Source organism: Sceloporus occidentalis, unplaced genomic scaffold, assembly GCF_023333645.1.
Source record: "Sceloporus occidentalis isolate IW3139 unplaced genomic scaffold, rSceOcc1.0.p SCAF_9, whole genome shotgun sequence".
In the NCBI taxonomy this organism is placed as follows: domain Eukaryota; kingdom Metazoa; phylum Chordata; class Lepidosauria; order Squamata; family Phrynosomatidae; genus Sceloporus; species Sceloporus occidentalis.
The window spans coordinates 28155361-28169143 of record NW_028316989.1 but is presented as its reverse complement, the minus strand read 5'-3'; the positions used below and the strand labels follow the sequence as shown (position 1 = coordinate 28169143).

At 43.5% G+C, this 13783-nt stretch overlaps 1 protein-coding gene across 2 annotated transcripts in view; it reads right to left on the bottom strand.

The window, feature by feature from the left end:
• Positions 1-13783, bottom strand: part of RORA (RAR related orphan receptor A) — a 92927-nt gene that overhangs the window by 15149 nt on the left and 63995 nt on the right. For both annotated transcript variants that reach the window (XM_089538333.1, XM_089538332.1), the window contains exon 2: positions 2974-3059. Coding sequence is in view for 1 of the 2 variants with exons in the window: in XM_089538332.1 (XP_089394458.1) it covers positions 2974-3059 (86 nt within the window). In the remaining variant the exon portion in view is untranslated. The remainder of the gene's footprint in view (positions 1-2973; positions 3060-13783) is intronic.

Sequence of the window (13783 nt, the reverse complement as noted above, 5' to 3'; positions counted from 1 at the left end):
GTCTAGATCAAGGGAAGTAATAGTGCCACTGTATTCTGCTTTGGTCAGGCCCCACCTGGAATACTGTGTCCAGTTCTGGGCAAAACAATTCAAACAGGACATTGAGAAACTGGAGTGTGTCCAAAGGAGGGTGACTAAAATGGCGAAGGGTCTGGAAACCATGAAGCCCTATGAGGAAAGACTCAGGGAGCTGGGGATGTTTAGCCTGGAGAAGAGAAGGCTAAGAGGTGATATGATAGCCCTCTTTAAATACTTGAAGGGATGTCATATTGAGGAGGGAGCAAGCTTGTTTTCTGCTGCTCCAGAGACTAGGACCTGGAGGAATGGATGCAAGCTGCAGGAAAAGAGATTCCAGCTCAACATTAGGAGGAACTCCCTGACAGCAAGGGCTGTTCAACAGTGGAACACACTCCTTCCTCGGAGAGTAGTGGAGTCTCCTTCCTTGGAGGTCTTTAAACAGAGACTGGATGGCCATCTGTCAGGTATGCTTTAATTGAGAGTTCCTGCATGGCAGAATGGGGTTGGACTGGGTGGCCCTTGGGATCTCTTCCAACTCTACGATTCTATGATCTCACAAAAATACAAATTTCAGAATGCCGTATCATTGAGTTATGGCAGTCACACTGCACTGAAAGTGCGAGAACGGCATTTTCTGCTTGAGATCTCTATTAAAAACTGCCACTCCTCCAGGTCTAAAAGTAGCCCAAGGACTGTGTGCAGCACTGTGCTAGAAATAAGTTGTAAAGGTGTGTTGGAGAGATTCATTTGAAACCAAGGCCAGAGCACCGGGAGCCGAAATACATCAAGGACGCAATATTTCAATTCAAGCAGAGGGTGAAAAGTAAATATATCCCATAAATAAGTACTGCTAGGGGTAGAAAGGTTTCCATAATTCCAGACTCAAAGAAGACACAGTTATTTTCTCTATATAATAGATCCATTTACAAGGGGACAACACCCCAATATTGCAGAGTGCGAAAAACTCCTTCAAAGGTTACTGAAATCTTTGTGGCTTCTTGGCCCACATGAAATAAATGCCAAACCTAATTTGTCATGGATGGAATAAGCGTGCTAAAATATTCGTGATTTCTGTTTGCTTGGATCACATCTGGGACTAGAATGGATTTAATAAAACCTGGATGTACCAAGGAATTTGAGGTGTGTCACAGAGAGTAGCAACATCCCAGGTGGGAAGAGGATGGGCTGGTCTCCCTTAGCTTTCGTTTTTGGGATGAACAGAACTCTTGGCTTTCATTGCTGAAAGTTTTCTCCGCATCCCTCTGCAACTCTTCATCAATGATTTAGATCACTGGTTCCCAGTCTTCTGTCCTCCATTTGTTTTGGACTTCAGATTGCAGAAGCCCCAGCCAACATGTCCAATAGTCAAGTTGGGGACTGAACTGCGAAACATTCAGAGGACCAAAGGTTGGGGGCCACTCCTTTAGATGATGATGGGGAGGGGGTAATCCTTATCAAGTTTGCTAATGGCCCAAATCTGGGAGGCATGGGTAACACAGCAGCCTGATCTACTCCTGTGGGACCATTGGCCTGACTGGGGGTGTTTCAGGTAGCCTGGGGTGACAACCCAAGTTACCTCACTGGAGTGATACCAACGCAATTGATGCCACCACCTCAGCCCCAATTCAATATGGCAACCCTAGTGTCCATTCAATCAATATTTGGGGGAATAGGGTCATAGAATCATAGTGTTGGAAGAGAGTGCTACTCCTGGAAACTGAAGATCCTGGAAAGGACCTGGTCTACCCACCCATGGGTCTGGAGGATACTACCTAGAGGCCACAACCTTCTCCAGGTGATGCCTGGACCTTGTTTAGAGTTGCAAACAAGGCAGGTAGGTTGAAACGGCCTGGGGCCTCTGGGTGCCTTGGTCCACTAGCCATTAGTGACAAGTAGACCAAAACCTTTCCCTTCCACAGCAGCCCCATCTATTCCTGAGGGACCATTGGCCTGACTGGGGATGTTCCAGGTAGCCTGGGGATGACAACATGAGTTATTGCATTGGAGTGACACCAACCCTATTGACATCATGGCCCCTGCTCCAATTCAATATGGCAACCCCAGTGTCCATTCAACCAATATTTGGGGGAACAGGGTCACAGAATCACAGAATTGAAAGAGACCCCAAAGGCCATCCAACCCCATTCTGCCATGCATCAGACACCATCACAGCACCTCTGAAAGATGCATCCAGCCTTTGTTTTAAAACTCCCAATAAGGAGATTCCACCACGCTCCGAGGCAGCGCCTTCCACTATTGAACAGCTTTTACAATAAAGAAGTTCTTCCTAACGTTAGGTGGAATCTCTTTTCCTGCAGTTTGAATCCATTGCTCCATATCCTGGTCTTTGGGGCAGCAGAGAAGAAGCATCCTCTGTCCTCAGTAGGACATCCCTTCAAATATTTAAACATGGCTTTCATGTCACCTCTTAACCTTCTCTTCCCCAGGAAAAACATACTCAGCTCCTTGGACACTTGTGCTTCCAGAAGGGAATTGAGGTGTAAAATGCCAACATATTTCTCTTTTCTTCATCCCTGGGTTTCACAGAATCATAGAATTGGAAGGGACCCCAAGCGTCATGCAGTCCAACCCCTTCTGCCATGCAAAAAACACACCATCCAAGCCCTTCCTGGGATAGATGGCCATCCAGCCTCAGTTTAAAAACCTCCAAAGGAGGAGACGCCACCATTCTCCAAGGTAGTGTATGTATGTATGTATGTATGTATGAAGTTTTAAGAATGAATACAAAATAGACAAACACCATTTAAGGAACAAAATGCAGCTAAATAGTTTAAAACCTATTGATGGTACCAATTGCATTTGTCCATAACTGTACAAGCAGGGTGCAAAATCAATTTTTTCCATCTAGAACAGACAGTGTTTTCCCTAACCATATGCATGCATATGCGTCTGGAGGAAGAATACAGTGTACATATGTATGTTTAAAAAGCTTACCTTGCAGCCCTCGCAGGTAATGACACCATAATGGATTCCTGATGATTTGTCTCCACAGATCTTGCATGGAATAATTTCAATTTGAGCTGCAACAGAAGCACACCACCCGGTTAATTATATTTTCTTTTAAACACCTTATATAAAAAGCATTCCCCGATCAGCATTTGTACAGTGAAAACTAATAACCTGCTCAACACTTTGCTGCATTAACTATTCATTGCTGAACGGTGAGGGTTTTCTCCCCCGGGGCCTTGTACTAATTTATGGCTGCTTGTTATATAATAGCTTTCAGGTTATTAAAATGGGTCATTTGAGAAGGTGCTAAAAAAACTCACAACGTTGCCAGGTATAGCCTTTCAAAACCAAGAGGCGTTGGATGCAAGAGCGCCTACTAGGGCCAAACAAGAAGGGAACCATAGTTCAAGATGAAGCATATAGAAGAAACCCAAAGATATCTAAGGCAGCTTATAAGAAATCCATATAGCAAGCACCTCAACATATCTATGGCGGCTTATAAGAAATCAAAGAAAAAATACTGCCCCATGCCACCCCAATAAAATAATGTCATAAAACCATCACCAGAATACAATGAAAAAGAAGTCCAGATAAAATATCAGCAAAGCTAAATTCTACAGCAGATCATGGAGCACAGCAATGTCTTCTTCACCATGGCTTTGGTATACAAGTCATTATGAGTTTGCACCATGTTTTGCAAAAAAACCCAATGTCACCTTATTCTCAGCTGAGATCAAATCAACCCCACTCTTGATAGAATAAAATAAAAAACATTGTAAATTTCGTGCCGGCATGGTGCATTGCTTTGAGCATTGGACAAGGGCAATGGTTCCCAAACTTTGGTCCTCTGGGTATTTTGGACTTCAATTCCCAGAAGCCCCAGACAGCTTGGCCAACAGTCTGGCATTTTCGGAGCTGAAGTCCAAACCATCTGGAGGACCAAAGTTTGGGAACCACTGGCCTAGGGGATCTACACTGCAGAAATAATGCACTTTGACACCACTTTAACTACCACAGCTCCATCCTACACAATCCTGGGATGTGTAGTTTGGTGAGGCAACCCTATCATGGAGTTTTCTTGACAAGATTTGTTCAGAGGGGTTTGCCTTTGGAATCCTCTGAGGCTGAGAGAGTGTGACTTGCCCAAGGTCTCCCAAAGGGTTCCCATGGCCAAGCAGGGATTCAAACCCTGATCTCCAGCATGTTCTCAATGCTCAGGCCACTATTCCATGCTGGCTTTTCTGCTTGTAGGTACAAGTCCTCTTTTTAAAACAACCTCCTCCTTCCATCAAAAGTCTCTGCATCTCCCCTTTGCAGGTCTGATGACTGCAAAAGTGTTTGCAAGGTATGTTCTTTTAACCATTGATGGGGGAAATCAAAAGTGATTGCTTTCATCTTTGCCATGCAAATAAGCCCTTGTTCATATGCAAACAAGATGCCGTGAGAAACTCATTGTCTGCTGGGAGGGAAAATAAAGATTTCCAGCTTTTGTTTGGCTATTATTGAGTAGAGTTATGCACCCGGTCTACCCAACTGAGCTTTTCCAGAAATGAACACAGGGAGCAGAATTGCTTAATCATTTCGTTTGCTGTCATTCTAACAACAACATTTTCCAAATTATGCAAAAGAGGACCATTTGCTTCCAGGGAAAATAATGAGGCCTTGACTTTAAATTAGTCAAGATTATCGTTTCAGTTTGCAAGGTGGGGCGAGGTTTGTTTCTGATTCACACAGCTAAAGACGCTTTCTTAAAATTGTGTTCACGGAGGCACACTCATGATGACATTTCAGGGAATCCTTAGATATTGAGGACTCTCTGTTGAAGTTTCTTGTGGGTAAGGAAAAAACTGGCACCGTCAGCCACTCACTTTCCTATTTTTCCTTTACTAGAACGAAAGGTGAAAATGAGACTGTGTGGTTATGCCTCTATAGTGTGATGCAGCAGCTAAAAAAGCCAATGCGATCCTAGGCTGCATCAATAGAAGTATAGTGTCTAGATCAAGGGAAGCAATAGTGCCACTCTATTCTGCTCTGGTCAGGCCCCACCTGGAATACTGTGTTCAGTTCTGGGCATCACAATTTAAAAAGGATACTGAGAAACTGGAGCATGTCCAAAGGAGGGTGACCAAAATGGTGAAGGGTCTGGAAATCATGAAGCCCTATGAGGAAAGGAAGCAGGGTATGTTTAGCCTGGAGAAGAGAAAGTTAAGAGATGATATGAGAGCCCTGTTTAAATATTTGAAGGAGTGTCATATTGAGGAGGGAGCAAGCTTGTTTTCTGCTGCTCCAGAGAATAGGACCCAGAGCAATGGATACAAAGTACAAGAGAAGAGATTCCTCCTAAAGATTAGGAGGAATGTCCTGTTTGTAAGAGTTGTCTGATGGTGGAAGATGCTGCCTCAGAGAATGGTGGAGTCTCCTTCTTTGAAGGCTTTTCAACAGAGGCTGGATGGCCATCTTTTGGGAGTGCTTGGATTGTGTCTTCTTGCATGGCAGAATGGGGTTGTACTGGATGCCCTTTGTGGTCCCTTCCACCCTATGATTCTATCCCTCTGTAGCTAGTAAAGTAATACTAAATTGCTCCTGGTAGGGACAATGCAATGTGGAGGGAGCCGTTTCATCCTTATCATTAATGCAGGGCAAGGAGATGGGATTATTCAGCAATGGCAGCTTGTTGCAGCTTTTTTCAAGAATGGATGCAATAGGCAGGTGGAGGCTTTGGTAAAAATGGTGCTTGACCTATGTACAACTCTATGAACCAGACCTTTTGTAAAAGTGCTTCACTATCAGACCCATTTAGGGTTAGTGGTTAAACTGTGGCAGGTTCAGAGGAATCCAACAAGGTACAGCCTGTGGTCCTGGGCACACAGTCTTAGTATACAAATGTGAGAAAGTCCGTGGCAACTTCTGGTGGGATCTGAAAAGCCGGAATTGCCATTGAAATCAGAGCTGCACGATCTTTTGACGCTTTCTCTCCAGCCAAAAGAGGGAAAGAACCGATAAATCCAACCGAAAGTTGCAGAGCTCAGTCTCCTTAGTGCAAAACCAGGGCTCTGCCTTGATAGGATTGTGACGTTTTCTTTTGCTTTCGTTCCAGGGCACAACAACAGCACTGAGCACGTGCTTGGCAACTCCGGTCAGCCAGCCAGTAAGGAACAAGCCACCGTCTCATGAAATGCTGCAAGACTTGGCTCCAATCCTGGAAAGCACTTAATCATGCACTTCAACTATGCACCTAATTTTATTTACGCTTTCAGCTAATCATATGCTTAAACGGAGGCACTAGGCAGATTGTTATGTAACATGCGCTGGCCGTGCAAGAAAGCAGTGGTGGAATGAGGAACCAAATACCAAAGCACAACATGATTTGCATCAGGGCCTTCCAGATGCTTCTGGAATTGTTTTGCAATTTCCAGGATCCTTTACCATTGGCTTTGTTGGCTAGGGATGATGGGAGTTGTAGGACCATCTCGAAGGCCATACTTGCTCATTCCTGAACTGCATTAAAAAGCCACCATAATTATTTATATGTACTGTATGTGATATATATATATATATATCTCATAGGGTCACCATGATCTGGCATTGACTAGAAGAAACAGTCAGTCCTCTATATCCAGATTGTTTTATCCATGGATTCAAGCATTCACAACTTGAAAACATTTTTAAAATAGATAAACTCCATATAGCAAACTTTGACTGCTGTTAATTCTATGGACAATTTTAAATCAATGGATTGTTTAATAGGTTGTTTTAACTTGTTATATGTTTAATTGTGTTTTTAATGGGGGGAGGGAAGATTGGGTTATCTATATGGTGCATTGTTGGGATTTTACATTGTAAGCCACTCTGGTTGTCTTTGTAACAAATAAAAGTTGTTACTGTTGTTATTATTATTATGATTATTATTATTGATTTTGCCATTTTATATAAGGGAGACCATTTTGCTATGCCATTGTATTTGATGGGACTTGAGCATCTGTGGATTTTGCTATCCATCGGAGGTCCTGGGACCAAACCTCACTGGATAACAAGGGCCCACTGCATATTACAACAACAACACATTTGAGTCCTACCCAAATCCTTGAAACAGCATATAACAGATACATATGTTGTTTCAAGGATGTGGGTAGGACTCAAATGTTGTTGTTGTAATATATCTCCAAGTCAATGTCACCTCATGGCAACCCTATGATCGCATTTTCTGTAACAAGATTGTCATTGCCTTCCTCTAGGGCAGTGGTTCCCAATCTCTGGCCTTCCTGGACTTCAGCTCCCAGTATCCAAGACTACTGGCCAAGATTGCTGAGGTTCCAGGGAGCTATAACCATAGAATTATACAATCAGAGAGTTTGAAGAGACCCCAAGGGCCATCCGGTCCAACCCTCTTCTGTCATACAGGAAATCTCAATCAAAACATCCCCTCTGCTTAAAGACCTCCAAGGAAGGAGCCTCCAAAACACTCCGAGGGAGTTTGTTCCACTGTTGAACAGCCCTTATTGTCAGGAAGTTCCTCCTAATGTTGGGCTGGAATCTCTTTTCTTGGAGCTTGCATCCATTGCTCCATTGTGTCCTAGTCTCTGGAGCAGCAGAAAACAAGCTTGCTCCCTCCTCAATATGACATCCCTTCAAGTATTTAAACAGGGCTATCATATCACCTCTTAACCATCTCTTCTCCAGGCTGAACATCCCCAGCTCCCTAAATCGTTCCTCATAGGGTTTCATGGTTTCCAGGCCCTTCTCCTTTTGGAGCTGAAGTCCAAAACACCTGGAGAACCAGAGTTTGGGAATCACTGCTCTAGGGCAATGGTTCCCAACCTGTGCTCCTCCATTTGTTTTGGATTTCATATCCCAGAAGCCCCAGGCTACTTGGCTCACAATCAGGAATTATGGAAGCTGAGGTCCAAAGCATCTAGAAGCCCCAAACTTTGGAACCACTGCTCTAGGGCCAAGAAAGTATAAATTGCTAAACATCAAGGAATCCAAACCCTGGTTATGCCAGGCTGGATCTCCTCAGCCGGACTCCTGACTTACATCCTAACCTAAAGCCTCCTTTGAATAGCAGGATACAAATCCCAGGATTCCATAGTATGCAGCTACAGCACTTAATATGGTGTCTATGCATCACTTTTACAGTGCAGATGCATCCTAAGCCTATTGATTAAAGATGCAGCCCTCCATAGTCAGTGACCCTCATACATATGTAGCAGCAGAAACGACAATGGCCCATGTAATGTTCCCTTGGAAGCAATGCAACCAGCTGAATGAAGCAAGGAATTATTTGACTGTACAACAGCCTAATCCCAGTGCATTTTCAGCTCCATTACCTAAATAATTTGCTTTCCAGGCCACCCTAAAGTGATTCATGATGATTCAAGTATGATTCCCTTAAATCATCTGATGCTCACGACAACGTTTTGGTCTTGGGAAGCTCTTAGACACTAGATTCTCCATGTGGAAAGGGGCATCTCTGCAAAGACGCAAACAATTTCTGGTGCAACTGTCTTCTATCCATGCATAAATATTGTGGGTGTTTATGAGGCAGCATGATTCAGTTCCTGTGTTAGGGCTGAGAAAGGTAGATAATGCATAAAGTTGACCAGAAGAGAATGATTTCTCGCTAATATGGAGAAAGAGGAGTCCTGGCATTTAAGAAACCTTTTCCCTCGCGGCAAGGTTGTCCATGCGGCTGGTGGCGCATTAACTTCTGGGCTTACGAGGTATTTTCACAGACCGATTGTTCTCCAGCAGCAGAGGCAAACATCTGTTCAAACAGCTTTGGAAAGAATAAGTCCCCAGTCAGAAACACATGTATTAATAATAGCATTTTCTGGCCATTTGCCATTCAGGCAAGGCGAAAAAAATGCATCTCTAAGAATGAAGTATAATGCAGAGCTAGGGGTAGCCATGTTTGCCATAAATAACGTCAAAAATCCACAAAACTTTATTGGCCAACCAAAAATGCACAAAATACAAGTTGCAAGCTTTCGAAGCATCACTGCCTTCTCCATCAGTATTTCAAAGTATGAAATATAAAACTTATCTGGTGTATGTTTGCCGTGTAGCAAAGTCCAGTCACATCCAAAATCTACAAAACAGGGATACTTTTTAAGGTCAACCAAAAATGCACAAAATATACGTTGCAAGCTTTCGAAGCTCCACTGGCTTCTTCATCCGTCATGAGCCTTATCTGGAATTCCTAAATCCAAAATATTCCAAAGACCAAAGCCTTTTTCCTGGGTGGCTAAGAGACTGACACCTTTGCTTTCTGATGTTTCGCACACCCAGATTTTGTTTTGGGCACAAAAATATTTCAAATATTACATAGAAAATGACCTTCAAGCTATGTTTATAAGGTCTATATGAAACACAAAATGAATTCTGTGTTCCTTTTCCAAGATATCTCATGATGGATATGCAAATACTATTCCAAAATCTGTAAAAAGAAAATAAAATCCAAAACCCAAGACCCTTCTAGTCCCCAGCATTTTAGAGAAGGGAGATTCAACCCTGTGCCATCAATTTTTGCATCATGATAAGTGTCAATAGAGAGGTTAAAGTGGCAGATGTTGATTCCAGAAGGGATATAACACCAGCAGTAATTAGTTGCTTTTTTCTCTGTTGCTTTATTTAGACCAGCGGTTCAAAACCTTTGGCCCTCCAGATGTTTTAGACTTTAACTCTTGTCATCTCTGACCGTTTGCCATGCCGGCTGGGGCTTTGGGGAACCGAAAATGACATTTCTGTTTTTTCAAGGACAAAAGGACTCGGCTCAGGGTTGACAGTGCCATAACCGGACGCTTTTGCAGTCTTCCTTTTAAAAGCAATGACATTCTTTGCTTGAAAGACCTTCTGTATCAAGAAGGTTTCAGCTCCATCGGAAGAGAAAAGTGGTCAGAGCACCAATGATCGAAGAATGGGTGTATCCAGGGGAAGCCATGTTGGCCATATAGCAAAGTACAGCATCATCTACAATCCATAAAACAGGGATACCTTTACTGGGCCAGCCAAAATGCACATTATATATGTTGCAAGATTTCTAGGCTCCACTGGCTTCTTCCTTTGATAATCTATGGTTTTGATGTTGAAAATGATACAAGAGAAAGAAAGAATAAAATATTTTGATGGTATTAATCACAGCCCTGCATTTGGCCCAGATGTAGTAGTTGTAGACCTCTGTTCTGATGGAATGGAAGGGTCTTCATGCAAGTGGGGTCTTCCTCCTTCTGGCCATGTGGATACTGGGCAATTCAGTCCAGGAAACAAGGTGTAAATTCCATTAGCAAGACAAAAAGCCACTGCCTTTGAAACCCAGTTTGTCTCCAATCTTTGTTTGAAAGACCTGATATATCAAGAGGGTTTCATTGGAGATCAGCTCCATCGGAAGACAGAAGTGGTCAGAGCACCAATGACAGAAGAATGGATGTATGCAGGGGTAGACAGAGAGGCAGGGTATAAATAAAGTTCATTATTATTATTATTATTATTATTTGTTTTATTCCCCACTCAGCCATGAAACCCACTGGTTGACATTGGGCAAGTCACACTCTCTCAGCCTCAAGGGAAGGCAATGGCAAACCTCCTCTGAACAAATATTGTCAAGAAAACCCCATAATTGTGTCGCCTTAGGGTTGCTGTAAGTTGGAAAGGTCTTGAAGGCACACAACAACAACAACAACAGCAACAACAACAACAGCCAGTGTGGTGCAGAGGTTTGACCACTGGACCATGACTCTGGAGATCTGGGTATGATTCCCGGCATTTGGCCATGGAAACCCACTGGGTGACCTTGGGCGAGTCACACATTCTCAGAAATACCCCATGATAGGGTCACCTTAAGTTGGAAATGACTTGAAGGCACATGACAACAACCCACATCCCCTTGACATCCATAGGAAGGGCTGTTGTACCATCTATAGAAACCTCCTGGGTGTGCGGTTTGCCATTTCGGAGCCTGGTTTTATGCCAGAGAAGGCTCTCCATCCCCAATTCTTCTTTGCAGATTCTCAAAAGCACCAATCCATTCATAGCTGCTAGCAAGATGCATTTCAGATACTTTTCACCTGATACTATAAGCGCTCCATTCCATCTCCATCTTTGATATTACCACTTGCCGGATCTAATCTTTCCAGAACTAATACAAGTGTCAGGCAGCTTATCCAGAGGATGAGACAGGTATGCACTAGCTGAGTGATAACAATCTTCACACTGTCAAGAGCATTGCACGAAAACGGTACAGAGATTCCCACTGAATCAAAACGGCAGGAAGGCGGAAAGGGGGAATTCTGCCCAAGACCATTAGATGTCACTGCAGCCAACAGAGTCCAGGCAGGAAAGGAGAAACTTGATTTTGGGGCAAGCAGATTTATTGCTTTCGCACATCAACACAAACTTGACCCTTGTAAAGAGTTGAAAGACCTGTATCGACTCCTCGAGTCCTTTCAAAAGTTAGAGAAAACAATTGGCATTTTTTCCCAGATGCTATTACAATCTGCCCCACTCCCCCAATTGGAGAACTGGTCCTTGGTATCTGCTGGGGTTTAAATCCAGGACCATATGTGGATGCTCTAGTCCTATTAAATGCAATGATAAAGTAAAATGGTGCTCCTGTTATAAAACGGCAAAGGTTTGCTTTTTGGAATTTGTGTATGTGTTGTGCACATTCAAGTTGTTTCTGATGTATGGCGACCCTATCATTGGCAAGATTACTTATCAAATACATCAGATGAATCTTTTGGGTGCTGCCAAAAACTGATACTGTAATTGTATTTTCATCAACTAGACTGTGCTAAACTTTCTGTTTCTTACGTATCTGAAATCTCTCTTTTCGATCATATAACTTCTTATATGATACTCTTTGTGGGTCTTAGCTTGTTATTTGTTTGTATATAGTTGGACCTCCACATTTTGCAGCTTTGACCTTTGTCGATTTGATAATCTACAGTTTTGATGAATGGGCTCTCTTTAGGAATCTCTCGGTCCTCCAACGTAACTTTGCTGGAAGTTGACCACAGAATTGTGCTAGAGTTCCTAGAGAAAACACTAAGATGCCAACCACAGATGCTGGCAAAATGTCAGGAATAAATGCTTCTAGAACATGGCCACATAGCCCGAAAAACCCACAAAAAACTATGGATGCTGGCCGTGAAAGCCTTTGACTTCACTTCTCTAGGCATCTGTAGGTCCTCCAGCGTGATTCTATGGTCAACTCCTGGCAGATGTTGACTACAGAGTTGCACTGGAGGACCTGGAGGTCCCTAGAGAGGTATTCTTAGGTAAAAAGAATAGTGCTTTTTTATTTGCAGTTTTCCTGCGTTCACAAGGGTCCTTCACTTCTAACCAAGGCAAATGTGGAGGGACCACTGTAATTTTTGATCTTATCCTCTTATTTTTGTTACATCATTGGTGTGTCACCCAGTGAAGTCCGCACCCACCACACCTCCATTGTGATGCCCCTGCTTTTTCTTTTGCTCTGCTCCCCATTTGCTTCATTTCCCCACTTTCTGCCCTACAAGAATCCAGCTGGATTCCAGTCTGGGAAAAGAATGGGATAGAAATTCATAGAATCATAGAGTTGGAAGAGACCACAAAGGCCATCCAGTCCAACCCCATTCTCCCTTGCAGGAACACACAGTTGGATTCCAGTCTGGGTCCCAGTTCTGGGAAAAGAGTGGGATATGAATAAATATGGAGATGATGATGATGATGATGATGATGATGATGATGATGATTAATTTATTATTATTAATTTTATTTTTATACCACTATTCCTTGGAGATCATAGCGGTGTACAGAAAATATAAAAACAAGTGTAAAACAACAAAGCCCCTCCAACCCCCCAATTATACAGTATAAAACAGTTAAAACATCATAAAACCCCCAGTACAAATAGCTGGCAGTACAATAAGAATACGAGTGACAAGATAAAATGCCTAAAACATCAGTAAAAAGGGGGAAATAAAAAAAAAGTCATGGGGGAAAAGCCTGGCGGAAGAGGAAGGTCTTCAAGGTCCTCTTAAAAGCTTCAAGGGAGGTGGCTGTGCAGAGCTTGTCAGGCAAGGTGTTCCAGAGTTGTGGGGCTAAGATGGAAAATGCCCTCTGAGTTGCATTATAGCGTGCATCTGGAATTCTTAGGAGATGTTTCCCGCCCGACCTGAGGGTGCGGGGCAGATTGTATAAGGAGAGGCGGTCCTCCAAATACCCTGGGCCCAAGCCATTTAGGGCTTTATAGGTTATAACCAACACCTTGTATTGCGCTCGGAAGCAAATGGGCAGCCAATGGAGATCTTTCAAAACAGGTGTTATATGACTGGCCCTGGGACATCCAGTGACCAGTCTGGCTGCCATATTCTGCACTAATTGAAGCTTCCGGGTTTGGTACAAGGGTTGCCCCATGTAGAGCGCATTACAGAAATCCAACCGAGAGGTTACCAGAGCGTGTACCATGGTTTCAAGGTCCCCCCGGCCCAGGAAGGGTCGCAGCTGGCGTATCAGCCGAAGCTGATAGCAGGTGCTCCTGACCGTCGCATCCACCTGACATGTAAAGTGAAGCAACGAGTCCAGAAGCACCCCCAGACTGCGAATTGAGTCCTTCACGGGGAGCGTGACCCCATTCAGGACAGGTGGAAAAATTTCCTTCCCCGGGCCAGGAGAGCCTATCACCAGTACTTCCGTTTTCTCTGGATTCAAATTGAGTCTGTTTTCTCTCATCCAGCCCATTACCGACTCCAAGCAGGCATTAAGAGGAGAGATGCCATCCCTAGTCACTGCATCAGTCGGAGACACAGAGAAGACT